The sequence below is a fragment of the Apteryx rowi genome, unplaced genomic scaffold, assembly GCF_003343035.1.
Source record: "Apteryx rowi isolate R43461 unplaced genomic scaffold, aptRow1 scaffold_637, whole genome shotgun sequence".
NCBI classification, from domain to species: domain Eukaryota; kingdom Metazoa; phylum Chordata; class Aves; order Apterygiformes; family Apterygidae; genus Apteryx; species Apteryx rowi.
The window spans coordinates 466241-481212 of record NW_020450913.1 but is presented as its reverse complement, the minus strand read 5'-3'; the positions used below and the strand labels follow the sequence as shown (position 1 = coordinate 481212).

General features: G+C 35.7%; 2 protein-coding genes across 26 annotated transcripts in view; one reads left to right on the top strand and one right to left on the bottom strand.

Moving 5' to 3' along the window:
- LOC112974902 (testis-expressed protein 10 homolog) overlaps positions 1–10264 on the top strand; it is a 39260-nt gene extending 28996 nt beyond the window's left edge. For 4 of the 5 annotated variants that reach the window (XM_026084354.1, XM_026084351.1, XM_026084353.1 and 1 more), the window contains 4 exons: positions 3687–3767; positions 7418–7599; positions 8584–8794; positions 10026–10264. In XM_026084354.1, the coding sequence (XP_025940139.1) occupies positions 3687–3767; positions 7418–7599; positions 8584–8794; positions 10026–10139 (588 nt within the window). In that variant the 3' untranslated portion in view covers positions 10140–10264. The remainder of the gene's footprint in view (positions 1–3686; positions 3768–7417; positions 7600–8583; positions 8795–10025) is intronic. The other variant, XM_026084355.1, reaches the window with a different exon arrangement.
- A 102-nt stretch (positions 10265–10366) lies between these two features.
- Positions 10367–14972, bottom strand: part of INVS (inversin) — a 116459-nt gene continuing 111853 nt past the window's right edge. For 17 of the 21 annotated variants that reach the window (XM_026084328.1, XM_026084340.1, XM_026084323.1 and 14 more), the window contains 2 exons: positions 14635–14715; positions 10367–11489 (listed from right to left, as the gene is read on the bottom strand). In XM_026084328.1, coding sequence (XP_025940113.1) covers positions 11374–11489; positions 14635–14715 — 197 coding nt within the window. In that variant the 3' untranslated portion in view covers positions 10367–11373. Of the gene's footprint in view, positions 11490–12570; positions 12736–13028; positions 13075–14634; positions 14716–14972 lie in introns of all 21 variants that reach the window. The other 4 variants (XR_003256405.1, XM_026084329.1, XR_003256406.1 and 1 more) reach the window with 4 other exon arrangements.

The window sequence follows — 14972 nt, the reverse complement described above, 5'->3', positions numbered from 1 at the left end:
TGGGCTGCCTTTCCTGCTTTGCTTTTGTTTTATCTGGCTAGTGTTGGCTTCCATCTTAGTACAGCAGGCAAGGAGGTTTGTGTAGCAATGATTGCCTGAAGCACCTGTAAGGAACATGCTGTTTTAATTATGGGGCTCATTATGTGATAGGTAGTTGGGATCGCCTGATCGGTAAGGTTTGGTCTGAAAAATTGCCAATGAATTATGAAGCCTGTAGTATTTGCTGCATAATGGTAACAGTTAATCCCCGTATGTAAGAGTATCTTTTTTTTTAGTTTTGGCTTAATTTACTGAAGTGGGCATTCAAATAAAATTAAAAAAAAAAAAAACCACCACACCTTAAACCAAACCTGTCATAAGATGCTTGTCTCAAGAAGACATAAAAATTAAGATTTGAGATGCTCATTCTCTGCCCATTCACTTCAGTAATACTGTGAAACAAAATCACTCTGGCTTTAGTCCAAAACCAATTTATGAATGTGCCAAAAATGTGATAAATGCTAATCAAATGTAAAATAATGAATCAGCTGTGACATCATATCATGGAAATTAAACATCGTGCAAACCCTTGCCTAAGGAAAATAAGTTGTCAGGAAAAATACTAATTTTTGTGATAATCAAGTTTTCTTTGCTTTTCATTTCCATATCTAATTTATGTTTAAGTTTAACTCTTTATAACAGATAGTTGCTATGGAAGCCATTTCAAATGGGATTTAATTTATAGAAGAGAAAAGGATTACCACTCCCACTTAATACTATGAAAGTAGAATTGAATGTATAGAATGTTTATTCTATTTTGAGGGTCAGAAATATTTAAGAGGATGAAAAAATAACTTTCCAAACATTTCACATACTGCCATAACCCTTTTAAGTAAGCAAGCCACTGTTCAGTGCTGTGGTACCTGTTTTCCTTGTCAGTGCTGGAAAAATCTGATTGCCAATGAATTGTACCTGTTTAATGACAAGTTCCAAGAATATTTCATAAGGGAGAGCTTTTATGGATTGGTAGGGCTATTCTAGGGACACAGTCCTAAGGGTTAACTATTAATAGCTGTCTTCAACACACAGTTGAAGATGTGGAGTAAGGTTTGTTAGGTGGGTCTGACTGACTTGCCTCCTATGTCTGTAATTTGCTGACCTCGGGCAGGTGTATATAAAAACAAAAATGATCTCCCTACCTTGTTACATCTAGTGCCATTTGTCTCAAGCACATAGCATACTCCTTTCAGGAACTTGCTGAGTTCTGTCTTAAGAGCAACAGTGAAGTTTGTTTTTTATGCCTGCATTTCCCCTTAACCTTTCAGAATCTTCCTTCCTAGTTTCCATCCCAACTATATTCCTAGCTAGCTGTGGTCATTATTGTTACCTTGTTGTTGTTTGGTTAGCTTAAATACTTATTTTCCTGCATCAGTTTTTGCCTCTGTCATAATTGTAAGTAACAATAATATCCCTTTTCAGCTATAGTTTTGTCAGCCTAAACAGGTGAAGACCTTTCCTTTTAAACCTGTAAGATAGGATCTCTATTCTTTGTGTAGTTTTTCTATGCCTGTTTCAGTTTGAATTTATCTTTCTTGAAAATGAGTTACTCCTGTTTTGCACAGTATTGCAGAAGTGATTATTTTAGGATCTTACGGAGTAGTACCGAACTCGTCTACTTCTGTTGTGATTTACTTTTGCATCTGATAATGGCATTTGTCTGTTTCATGGTTGTATCATGGCCATCTTGTGATCAGTTGTTATGCACAGAATGTTCTCCTCATTTTCAACTGTTTGAATTCCTAGCTGCATACAGAATTATTGGTCTCCAAGTGCATAACCTTGCATTTTTGTTTCATTTTGTTTCATTGAGTTTTTCCTGTATCTGTTACTTTCATCATCAGACTCATGATCCTTTCTATAGGTTAATCCAATCCTCCTGTCTTGGCAGTGCCTCTCAACTTTGAGGTCTCAGCCAACATGTTTCATCAGTGTAGCTTTACCTTTGGTGTAAGTGTTACTCATTAAAATACTAGGTAAGATTGGCATTAAAGTTTGTCCTTGACAATCCCCAACTGTGTAACCTCTTTCTCAACTTTATTTCATTCTTTGACATTGCTAATATCTGAATGTTTTTATTGCCTTTCTTGGGAATATTCCAGAGTACTTCATATTTTATGATTTCCAAATGCAGTGTACAAAAATGCTACCATGTCTAGGATGTAGTGCACAATATAATGATAGTTTATTATTAAATAAAAACATATTATGGGTATTCAGTACAAGAGTATCTACAAAACTCTCCTGAGCAGAGTCCTACTAGGCACACCACATACTTAAACAATTACACATTAGCAGTGTTCTGGTAGCCTTTGAATGTTATGTTCTATCAAGAAGATGTCTTTAAGAATTCTCCTGTATTTGGTCAGTTTAAGGTGGGTTGAAATCATGTATGAGGTGTAACTTTGAAAAAGGCTGGACTTTTTTTTTTTTTTTTTTTTTTTTTTTTTTTTTTTTTTTTTAAGATCTCCACAAATGATCCTGCCTCTCCATTTCTGTTGATAATTAAACCAACACTGTCTTGTCCATGTTACTTTGGGTTGAATTATAATACTACAGAACTTTGATTTGAAGGTTCTTTTCCTGAATTTTCTTTGGGGTCTGTCTTCAGCTGGAAACATTTATAATCTATTATTTTTGATACAATGTGGATGATGATTTCTGTTTTAATCATCCTTTCTTGCTTAGGTGTCCTGACCTGCCCTGAATCAGCTGACACTTCAAAGCCATGACAATATCACAAAATTTTATCACTCAATTCAAACCATTCTGTAAAAGCTTTCTTTAGTTCTTTCTACAATCAGCAAGGTATTGGTACAACTTGGGGACTTGAATTCATGCATCCCTCAAAGTTTTGATCTTGTTAATTCACTTTCTGATTTCCTTAAGGACAAACACAGATTTTCTTTCCCCATGTATTGGTTTCTTGATCTTCCATGTAGTTAGCAGAAATTTTCTGTGGCTAATGTTGTAATAATGCTAATCATTCTAATAATGCTGTTCACATTGCCTTCTAGAGGCTTCATTTTACACTGCTGTGTGATAAGCAGTGTACATAGAGAGGTGATCCCAGCTCTGAATGGTTAGCAAATTAATACAATAGGTGGGAGGGAGAAGAGAAACAAAGTGATCTGCCCAGGATTGCAGTATGGGTTACTAGCAGATAGAGCTCTGGTTTCTTTATCCTATACTGGACCATATAGCATTTCATTGGTTCCTGTCCATCTCTTTACCTGACAGTTCTTAATATACAGTTTGTTAATAAAAACACAGTAGGGATGAGAAAAGAAATAAGACGCTACCCCATATCTGTGGGCTTGCATTAAGTAGCTTTGCTAAGAGTTCCTGTGAACTGATAGCATTTGATATCATTCTGGACCTGTGAAGCTCCTCTCTCCCTCCCTCCCTCCCTCCCTGGAAGAAAACCACTAACAACAAAACTAATGGTATGGGTCTGCATTTCTTTAAACACTGAACAATTTACGTTGACAGTGTTGTTACTATACCCTGAAAAGAATCAACACTTTTAGAGGCAAAACTGCTATGTTGCCATAATACTTTATATTTAGGTCTGTCAATAAAGTATGAATATACAGGGGATGTTTGGTTGCATTTAGAGTACTTAATATAATTTTATTTTATTAAAACAGATGATCTGTCACAGCTTGTCCACTATACCTTCACAAAGTCAGTGTTTTGACATTCTCCAGACTGGCATCTGTAAATATTTGGTAAGTAAGATTGTTTTCTATGTTAACTTGCTCATGTTGAATTTTGTAATAGTCTGTTTAACCCTCAAAACCATTTCTTCCGTATATTTCATATGTTCTATGTATAATTTCAGCATTTGCAAAAATTTTAAACACAATTAGTGGAGTTTGAAAAATATCTGACTTTTTTAGTATCCAAACATCTGTTTGGATACTAAATATATATATTTTTTCTCCTCTGATTTCTGAACACTTCAGATTGTTCTCAAACGAGGACAGTCATAAATGAAAACTTTTCTTTTCTTAAAAGAACAACTAGCAACTATAAATGAGTTTTACAGTCTTTCTTCTCTTTCAAATCCTAATGCTCCATAATCTCAGGATAGTGATGCCAAAGCCGGTACTGGGTAATAGAGTTCTCGGGCAGAGTTTGAAGGTTGGCTATCTTTGATACTTGTTGCTAAGAGGAAGGACTTGTATGTCCTGTTATTGAAACAGTTCTGTGATCTATTAAGTATTCACAATTGAGGCCTTCCTAAAAATTCCTAGTCCAAAGCTTCCATACGAAATGGCTCATCCGTAACTGTATTCTGTTTTTTGGGTGTTTTTTTTTTGTTTTTKTTTTTTGTGGGTTTGGGGGGGGTTGGGGGAGGTTTTGGGGGAAGTTGGGGTTGTGTTTTGGTGTTTTTTGAGGTAGAGGTTTCAGTTAAATTGCTGCTTCTAGAATCAGCTTGTGTTTTCTAATCCATGGGCCTTTGAAAGCAAAATGTTAAGTGATATTTGCATTTCTGGTAGTGGGTTTTTATAGTTAAAGATCTTGGGGCAGTAGACTAATTAATATGCTGATGACAGTTGCTGAATCACTTAACAGGGAAGGAAGGCCATGTGTGGGCAACATCCTGTACTGAAACTTGTTTGAGCTGTCTTATCTACTGGATTTGCATAAACTGAAATGCCTGTATTCATAGCATCTTCCAGTTTTGGTGACTGGCATCGGTGTTAAGAGACGGGCTAATTCAATCTTCAGGGTGCTTCTTTATATACAGCTATCCATCTAGCTCACTCATTATTTCCTATTTGTGGTTGGTCAAGATCATCATTATTAATTTAGTAAATTGTTATTTGGTGCCTCCTTGTCTGGAATGCAGCAAGGTCTTGTGACAGTTACAGTCCATCTTCGTCACGCAGGAATGTCATCTGCAAAACCCCAAACTCTGCAACTAGCTGGTGTGAGGTCAGCTTGGGATGAGAATTTGTTGTGCTCTTTGCCTTGTCAATACTCCTGTTTTGGCAGTGGAGTGCCACAAGGTGACTAGGCTTCCTTTTGTCTTCCAGCAGAGTTCCACATGCACCTGTGGCCTCCATCCAAAGACCTTGGGCACTGTCACACCCATTCTAGGGAGATGTCTGTTCTAGGGCACACTCGTGTTCCTGACGCCTCATGCCAAACCTTGGGGTCTTAAAACTGTCATTTTATATGACTGACTTGGCACAGTAAGTGTCATTCCTCCAACCACCAGTTTCCCTTGTTTGTTGGCTCAATCAAGTGTGTGTCAACTGGGGTAGTGATAAAGTGTAAAGAGCTCTGGACTTTGCCCAGAAGGGTGTTGCTTTAACCCACTTGGACTGCCTCTCACAGGCTGCACCAGTCTCTGTAGTAGACCACCATCTTCTGCAGGATGATCAGTTCTCACCAAATAGTGGGAAATCGTACGCTAGACTGATCAGGAGACCAATTCAATGTGTCCTCATTGTTCTTTTTTTCCTACTTCAGTATACTTGTTTCTAGGGCTGAATTTGTTCTTCATATCTTGATTTTGTGAGGGCTCTTTTTACCTTTACCTTTTGGAGGATTCTGCTGTTTGTTTCAACAGCCTAGAAACCTAAAGGAAATAAAAATTTCTGTGTAGTGTCTTTTGTAATGCTTTCTGATTTTTCTGTAGAACTTGATTATGAGAGCACTTTCTCTTCAAGTCCAGGTGATGTGGGTTTGGTTTCACTCCCTTAGTTCCTTCTTTTTGGAGTAATCGTTAATCTACTAATGTTCCATCAGATGATATTCTGATGTTTTTATTGGAAATATAAAGAAGTTTAAGCCTTTCATTGTTCTTTTTTTAACCATCCCACAAGTAATTGTACCAATGGAATATACTGTATTTTGTTAGCTTCTACTTTATTTGTGTTTTTCTAAAAATTGGTAAGTAACAGCCCACCTTGTTAAGCAAACCAACTGTATTTGATAGTTTAAAAAAAATCTACTTGGGGTGCAGAGCAAATTAGGCTTCTTTAACATTCCTGAAAGTAGTTTTTTGTTGAGATGAATGGTGCCACATTAGCAATGTGTGATTTTACAATATTAATAATATTAATAATAATAATAAATATATTAATAATATAGCAGGACAAAGATCTAGCATAGTTATGAGTAGCATTTCAAATATTAAATTGTTTTTTAATTCACCACCTCTATCCAAAAAAAGACCTTTTTTCAAATTATTTTACTTATTGTGCCTACAAAATTCTGACACAAGATGATACTCTAATTTTAACAACTTGGAAGATCACCCCAGGTGATCCAGCATATGTTCCATTAGCTTTAATTTAACTCAGCTCATAATTCTCTCATTCCTGTCAAGCATGTTGAATTTCTAAGACTAGCCCTGTTGACTATCCAGCAGATGCTTTTCTTTCTGGAGAATAAATCTGAGTTTCCTTCTACTTCACTGACTGCTGCAGTGCTGCTTCAAGACATGGAAGGGCTGCTCTGTCCCATGAAAAGAAAAGACCTGTTCTGTCTGAAATGTGGTTCTTGTGCGTGACTAACATGTTTCAAAGCACTGACTCAAAGCATTGTGTTCTTTTTGGATACATTTGAGATGAGTGATGCATATTTAGAGGGGATAGAATGAAGATGTTGGTTTCTTATCTTGCTACAGCTGCTGTTAGCTGCCTGTTTTATCACTTTTTATTTGAAATTCAGTGGTTTAGGAACCGGAGTAACTTTTTAAAACTTCTGCATGATAATCTGGGTGGTCTTTTTTTTTTTTTAATGTCAAAAAAGAGTTGCATTGCTCAGAAAATACCCTAAATCTGTGCGCTTGAATTGATTCTAGATTTTGTCCTCTTTTCCTAGCTTGTAACATCGCACATAAACAGTTGAGTTCTGAAAGGCCTGTGTGCTGTAGGAATTTTAAGAAGGGATGGAGTCCTTAAATTTTTATCCTGGTCTTTCATAGGGAAGGAAGTGGCTGTAAATTCCAGACTTTTGGATTTGGGATTTTCAAGTGGAGAAAAATAAGACTTCCTCATTTTATTGAGAAAGGCACAAGACCATCTCTTCATTTATACTAATCAAGGAAGAGGCGTACCACTAAGCACTTTGGGTTGCTGATCAACTTCACCTATACTTTGTTTGCACATCTCTGCAAAATGTAATAAAAGGGATGAGGCAGGCCTTGTTTCACAGGGATATAATGTGTGTTTTCCCCCCTTCTATTGATATGGGTGTCACTTTCTAAGGAAAATGGGGATTTCTAAAAATGCAGGAGCATGTTATTGACTACAGCAGAAACAAAGTAATATTTCTAGTAAGAGAGAAATACTGCTCTAGACATGCTTGTATACAAGCAAAAAATACTGTAAAAAGTGATGAACTTTCTTTTTCAATACAGGTTGGATTGGTTGTAATACCTGATAGCACAGCTGGATCTGTTCTGTGTGCCATAAATAAGCTCTTGGATCAAGCTTGCATCCTAAATGAAAATCTGCACAAGTTCTTAGCCTCTTGTTGTTACAGTCTTTTGTACTTTCTGCTAACTTTAGACAAAGAGGATGCAGAACATGTACGGAAAAGGTAATGTTGCTTTTCTTATTGCTTTGTCTCTGCCATTAAAACCACAAGTGTATAGAAATGTAAAATGAAAGGACAGAACTTTTCACCCTGTTCTTTTTCCTTTCTTCCTTACTCTGAAAGAGCATTTGGATTTAAGAAACACATCTGTAAGGTTAGCTGGAATTATTTAAAAAGGTAACTGAAGAAGCTTTCATCTCAAAGCTTTTACTTAACACAATTGTTCTAGTTAGATGTCAGAACAATACTGACTTTAGAAAGGCAGATATTTATACCTTAATCTTTAGATTTAACCTTTGGTTTCATTAGATACATTGAAAAGCAATGTGTAAAGGATTTGGCTTTATAAGTTTATACTCAAATATTCGAGCTTTAGCAAAACTTCTCAGGCATCATTTTACAGACTGACAATGCATTTGATTAAAAAAGAAACAGATATCAGATTTAAATAAGTTTATTTACCTCTGCAGCAGAAATGTCTTTAAACAATTTAAACAAGTTTTTTTTCCTGTAGCTGTTCCATATACAAAAAATTGTTGTTCAAAGCTCACTTAATTTTAAGATGTGCGTTTAACACTAGATTCATCCTTCACTTACACTGTTTAATGACTTACATATTACAAAAAGCAGATTTTATTGTTTGATTTCTTATAAGTCTTAAAGATTCGGGTGTACCTGAATTATAATTGAAATAAACGCTTCCCTGCTACATCAAGCTGAGATTACACTGTGTAAGAGTTTCAGCAACATTTATATCCTGAACCCTAATTTTTTTTTCCTGTGCTGAACAGAATTTTAATATTTTTAAGTTTAGCATTTTCTGGTACAGATTTGCTGCTTCAAAATTAGTAACTTGTAAATATAATCATGACTGCTGTCTTCACCATAGAGGCACCTTTCCTTGTACAGATGTGAAGATAAGTCACAGAAGCATATTTGCAATAAGTGTCTCTGATCATTTCAATTTTTGTTCTCGTTTCCTCTCAGGGATCTGCTGTGGGGATCATGTATTTCTGCATTAGCACTCCTGCCCCGATTATTGAGACTGATGCTGCAAAGTCTTCAAGTGAACAGGATCTGTCGGGAAGAACTGCCTGTTGTTGCTCAGTTGCTTCGCTTATTAATGCAACATGGTCAGCTCAGGAGCCATATGGTGACAAATGAATTTCTAGTGCAACAGATTATCAAGGACATGATGGTATGAAACTTTTTGCTGTCTCCCAGAGACTACACAGATATACTTCATGCTTATATTTAAAAATTATTACAAACCCTGGAAAAAGACATCGTAAAAACAAAAGTTACAATTGTCTTTTGTCTTGGCCTTGCAGCTTATATAGTAGGCTACTTGTCTGAACAGCTGTATTCAAAACTGTCTCATCTGTGTGATGACGTTTAGCTTGCATCCAATCCAGGGACCCTGGACAACAGTCTGCTGCATGAAAAAATGCACTGGAATTGGATTGCTTGTTTCATTTGATAACCTGACCTTATAGATATAACTGATAGTGTACACACAGCCAGTCTGATGGAGAACTGCTGGAGACCAAAAATAAACTAATTCTTTTTGTTTATTGGAGTATGGATGCATATGTGTACTGAGATGGCATTAAATCAGACAAGCTTTCTAAAACCTATATGGCGAAAAATACATTCTTTCAAGTGTTTAAGTCCTTAGAGAGGTAAATTAAAAAATGTGCTATTACTACTATTGCTTCTGTTGTCAGGGAACACATCTGAAGCTGCCTTCTCTCAAACATCATACTAGTTTTGAATGCAATGAGTTAGTGTGCCCCACAGGTTTGAATAAGTAAGCTGCACCTACCTTTTAGTAGCTTTTTAAAGAACTAGCATCAGACACCTCAGAGGTGGCAAGAGAGTATCTTGCAAATTCTCTAACAGAAAATGATATGGTTGGCTTCATTTTTAAAATGGCTTAGCCAGTTTTTGTGATGCTCCACTATAGGAGTTCTGTCTTTTGTTTTTTAAATCACTTACTTATGAATGCTAAAGGGGGATGAATTACTGGACTGTTGTCTGTGGTGTTCTGTTGGTAGCAGTTCTCATGAAGACTGGGGCATTGAGCTCTTCTGCCATAAGTAGAACCATGCTCATTTATATTTTTATTGACCATAAATTGCAGAATTGGAAAGTAAGCAAGCCACTGTAATCGAGAGTAAGGAGAGCACATCTGGTGTAATTTATATATTTCATAATGTAACATTAAGTGTACCAAATGGTAACATTTTATTATTTCAGTATTAACAGACATACCATGTTTCATTATTTAAATAAAAAGATGCCACTGTGTGCAGGTGAACAAGGCTATTTTGAATCTTTAACAGAGCAGCTGGTTAACTGTGAAAACAAAGTCCGCAAAACTTTACTGTTGATGACATTAAGCTTTATGTTCTTTCCCTTCTTTCTAGACACTGAAGAGTGGTGAAGTTCAAGAGCAATGGCTAACAGACCTCCATTACTGTTTCAACATCTACCTTGCCTCTCATTCCCAGGGACCTGGCCCTATAAGCATGGTATATTAAAGAGGCAGAACTACATTATTGTAAAGCATTTACTTCTATTTAGTTTTGAATAGAAGATGTTGGAACAAAGCTTGTCAATTTTTTTGTAAGTGAAACTCAGAATAAAAATTTTCCAAAGAACTGCATATCTCTTAACTTTCTCTTTAAGCAAGTAAATACTACTTTGCTGGAAGTTGTGTTAGTAGGTGTGGTGACCACAGTGAAGGGTCTACTAAGACAAATCCAACCTCCTTGAGGCTTAAGTGCTAGTAGAGAAACAATTTTGATGCCAAATCACCTATTATTTCTAAGCATCATATTAATTAAAAGACTTATGATTATGTAATATGATTATGTACTACAATTATGGAAGAAATTAGAATACAGTATACTTTGAAACTAGAGCAATTTTTTTTATTTTTGGTGACTTCATACTTTTAAAGACTTTCTGCAATATGAATATTTTGCATAGGCAGTTCCAAAACTATTATAAAAGACTCGAGTTTCCTTCCAAAACAGGCCCCATCTTCTCTTGTCTTTTGTAGAAAGAAGACTCCTCTTGTGCATGTATAAAAAGACAATTATTTTATTAATGAGGAAAAAACTAGTGATTATATCAAAGGATAAAAACACAAGCTGTGGAAAGAAGTTTATTTACTGAGAGTGAGAGATAGATAGATATCACAGTAAATATATATAATTTTTTTCCCTGTCAACATTTCTATTTATCCCTCTAAATCCATAGCAAGCTAAGACATAACTTGTTTCTTTGGTACAAAATTGGCACATGAAGGCTGTTCTTCCTTTCCTGTTTAGGTTGTGAAATACATTTAATAAATTTGGGGTGAAATCTAACTGCAGTCTTTCAGAACTGTTGCATCTTTAGCACAGTTTTCCTCTCCTTTGAAACTACATTTAATGAACACATTCAAAATACCTACTTTTGAGAATGGGAGACTTTAGGAATGTCGAACTACTGCAACCTTATTGTAATGCTGGTCTTAGCACTTAATTTATTTACTGACAGGATGAAGTCTGAATTGCATTTGGAAACAGAAAATTAACTGTTGCATTTAAAAACTAATTTGCACATAAAATAAAATGAGTCCAACTCTCCTGGAAGTCTGTTTGGCATGTAATGCTGAGATAAATACAAAATTGAAAATACCTGTTGTAGTTTAATAGGTTCTTACATTACAAAAAAATACCAATTGTACAGGAAAGTGTTCTTTAAGTTCTAACCATTCCAGTTTGCTTAATGCTTGAGTCTTGTATTTTTCAGTTTTGCAGCAGTGGTTGATCTCATGTTATATGAAAACTGCTTTGATTTTCCCATGTTCTCCAGCAAATTAACATACTGTAGGTTGTTTACTGTAAGAGAACAAAATGATTTTGAGTTACACTGGTTTGAAGGAAGAAAAGTTTAATCAATAYTGGGTTCTAGATTTCATTAAACAATGAACCTACCACAAGAAGAACATGCCTTTTTCACAACATCTCACTGTTAATTATCTGTAGATAGAGTTATTTTTCTTGCACTCAATACAACTTAAAACACTACTGCAGATGTAACTTTGAGAACCTATAGTAATGGAGCTTAACTTAAGATTTACTTGCATAAATGACTGAATGTTTTCAGGCTGACAGTTCAGTCACTACCAGAATGCTGGTGGCAGAGTTTGCTGAAGAGGGGCAAAGGACTTTGTTTAGCAATATTTCCATTTTCTAACATTAGGTACTTAGTGCTTTCTAGAATGTATGGGATGTTTGTGTCCATGGCTAAAGCAAGTATTCTCTGAATTACTAGCAAGCAAAAAATGAACATTAGCTGACCATCCTCTTCATAGTTCTGATTCTGGCTTAACTTCTGGATATATTTAATATTTTTATTTACTGTAGTCTATTACAAACAGTATGTGTATATTTCTTTCCCAATTTTGTAGAGAGTGGATGCAAACATTTAAGTGCCTTATACCATCTAGCCAGAGTCAGGCAAAGTAGGTCAGGCAAAATCTGAACATCCATGAAAAAGAAGCCAGCTTGTCATCTCTAGGACCTATTTCTAATGCCAAGAATTCCAAAATCTCCTCCTCTGCAACTCTAAATACACTTTCATGTCCAACGTGAAACAAAACATGAACTTATCTGTCTGTTGGCCTGCTGCAGAGAGCCTCTGTAAACAGAGCATCACAACAAAGCTCCCTGTCATTTACTAAACTGCCAAAAGACATCTATTTCAAAATAAAACAACAACGTTAAGGTTGCAAATTGTTTTCAATGGGTTCTGGAGTGGTAGAGGCACAATTTTCCTGCACCAGTCCTCAGGAATAAATTTTTTAAATAATAAATTTTTAAATATCTACCCAATGTCTATGTGCACTTTTCCCTAGCTATAATCCCTTCTCCCCCTTGCCCCTTACTTTTTTTAACAGCTTTTTGTACATTTCAATACCTTCTGTGTGTCCCCACTCCAAAGTGTTTGGTCTGCTTATGCCAATAAGTTATATGATTTTGTCAGTTTCCTGTTACAGATCTGTCACTGCATGCTTTCTCCATGAGCTATAGGAGCATTAAAACTAGGGCTGATTGATAGTCTTCATCTTCCCAGATGTACCTTCTGTAAGAGAAGAATCAAACTGAACAGTCCATTTTGACCTACTCCAGGTACCTACGTCAGAAATAGAGTATCTGGCATTAGCCACTGACAGCTCTGAACTTTTCCAGCTAATGTAATGTTGTCATGCACAAAGGCAGACAGATGAAAAGCATGTTATTGTCTTTAAGTCAGGGCTAAAGTTTCCTGAGCTACTATTAGGTGAATGAAAGTAGGCAGTGTTCTAAAGGAACTGGGCAAAGTTCCTATCACTATCCTATTCATCACCAAGTTATGAAAGAAAAGGCCATTCAAACCTCAGAAGAAAGCCTTTTATTTCAGGAGACAGGGAGATCTGTTGTCCTGAAAATTAAACGAAAAGAAGCATTATATACTAAAGATGTTTAAAATTTAGCTTCGTGACTGCATGAAGAGGTGGCAATGAAACACCTGTCTGATAATACCTCTTAACTATAAACAGTTATTTCAAACAGTGGGAGGAAAAAAAGCCTGTCTCTTCATGAGACAGAAACCCACCTACAATTTCAGTATAAATTCAAGGATAGGTCTATTGGTGAATTTCTTTTTGACTTCAGAGTTTTGTAAACTAATGGGAAAAATGTATTTTAATTTCCTTTGTAAATTAGTCTAACTACCAGCTCCTTGAAGTATTTGCTTTCTTACAATAGTGGCATGAGTCATCTGTGGCGTGATTTTGAACTGTGTGTAAAATGACCATGAAGTCCAAATGATCAACAAGGCCCTAGAGCTTTATGTGGTGGAAGGTTAAAATTACCATACCCCCCCCCCCCGCAAATCTCCAAGTAAGTGTATAATACACTCGAAAAATTCTCAAAAAGGGTATTTACTAAACAAGTAATAAGTGAGTTGACAGCATGGAGTCTAGCTTCATTTTTAATCTATTTGTCAAAGTACTGCCACATGTATAAAAGTTCCTTTCTTTAATGGCATTATCATATGTTCATAACCTGTGTTCTTTGATGCTCTTCTGCATTATGTAGTGTAGCCCTGTCTGCCTGCATGTCTTATTTGACAGTCTTGATCCTGCCAAGCTTCCACTGCTTTGCATTTACTCTAGGTTATTGAAGACAATGTTGTCCTGATACCAGTTTTATACATAAGATTTCAGTTACAAACAGAACTAAGGATTTCCCAAGGAAGATCTGGTAATGACTCCATGGCTTCTGATATAAATGCATGCTTTCTTTAGAGTCTGAAAACTTATTCCAAGTACAATTTTATGAAACAGCTGAGGCTCTGTGCATAGAACAGGACACCCCAATATGACATTTTAGAAGAAAGAAGAAAGGGCAGAGATAAGATGCATTATGAAAATGAATTATCTAATTAAAAAAGCCTATTTTGGGGGTAAATTATTATCTCTCTGGATAGTAACTTTGGATTTTCATGTTTTTGTACATGAACTCAACTATATGTTTCTAACTGAGGTGTGTAAATTCTCAGTACACATAGTGGAAAAATGAGAAAACATCGTCATCTCTATTTCTATAGTGTTGGTAAATATATGAGCTGATAAACCAAAGTATGAGCATCTCTAAGCAATTGTAAGCATAGGTGAGTGTAGAGTGTATATCATCTGGCTTATCACTATGTAACTCCAGCATATTAAGGTCCTTCCTAGTAACAGTTCAGTGAAAACAGGTTTTAATATAAGTAATTCAATATGAAGATAAAAATACACCACTCAAGTAAAGTAGTCCAAAAGTAGTGAAAGAAAGAACATAAAAGCACAAGAGGTTGGCAGTAGTTACATGTTTTGATGGGAGAGCCCAGCTCTTGAACAGATTTTTTTTTCTTTTCTAAGATGAAACTAAAATCACGTATATAAACGTTAACAGTTATAGGAATATAACCAAGTATTTTAAGGTGTGTTTGTCTTACCAGAGGCCAGATGTACTGCAGAAAGTTTAAGCTTAGAAGGAGGTCTTGCTGGCTGATACGCCTTGCCTTCCTGAGAACGTCCTTTAATAAACAGTATGGACAGATTTTTATCATATGAAGATGTGGTTATATACAGTTATAAAGTATTTAACTTGGCTATAGCTTTATCTTTACCTCAAAAATATTTTCATGTAGGTTTACATTTATGGTGAGGAGACTCATGAGACATTCTGTATGACAGGAAATTGTTACAACCCTAACAGAACTTTACATAAACTTTGAATACATCTTGCAGTTGCTATGTAACAGAAGATAGATACATTAAATAATGATCAGCT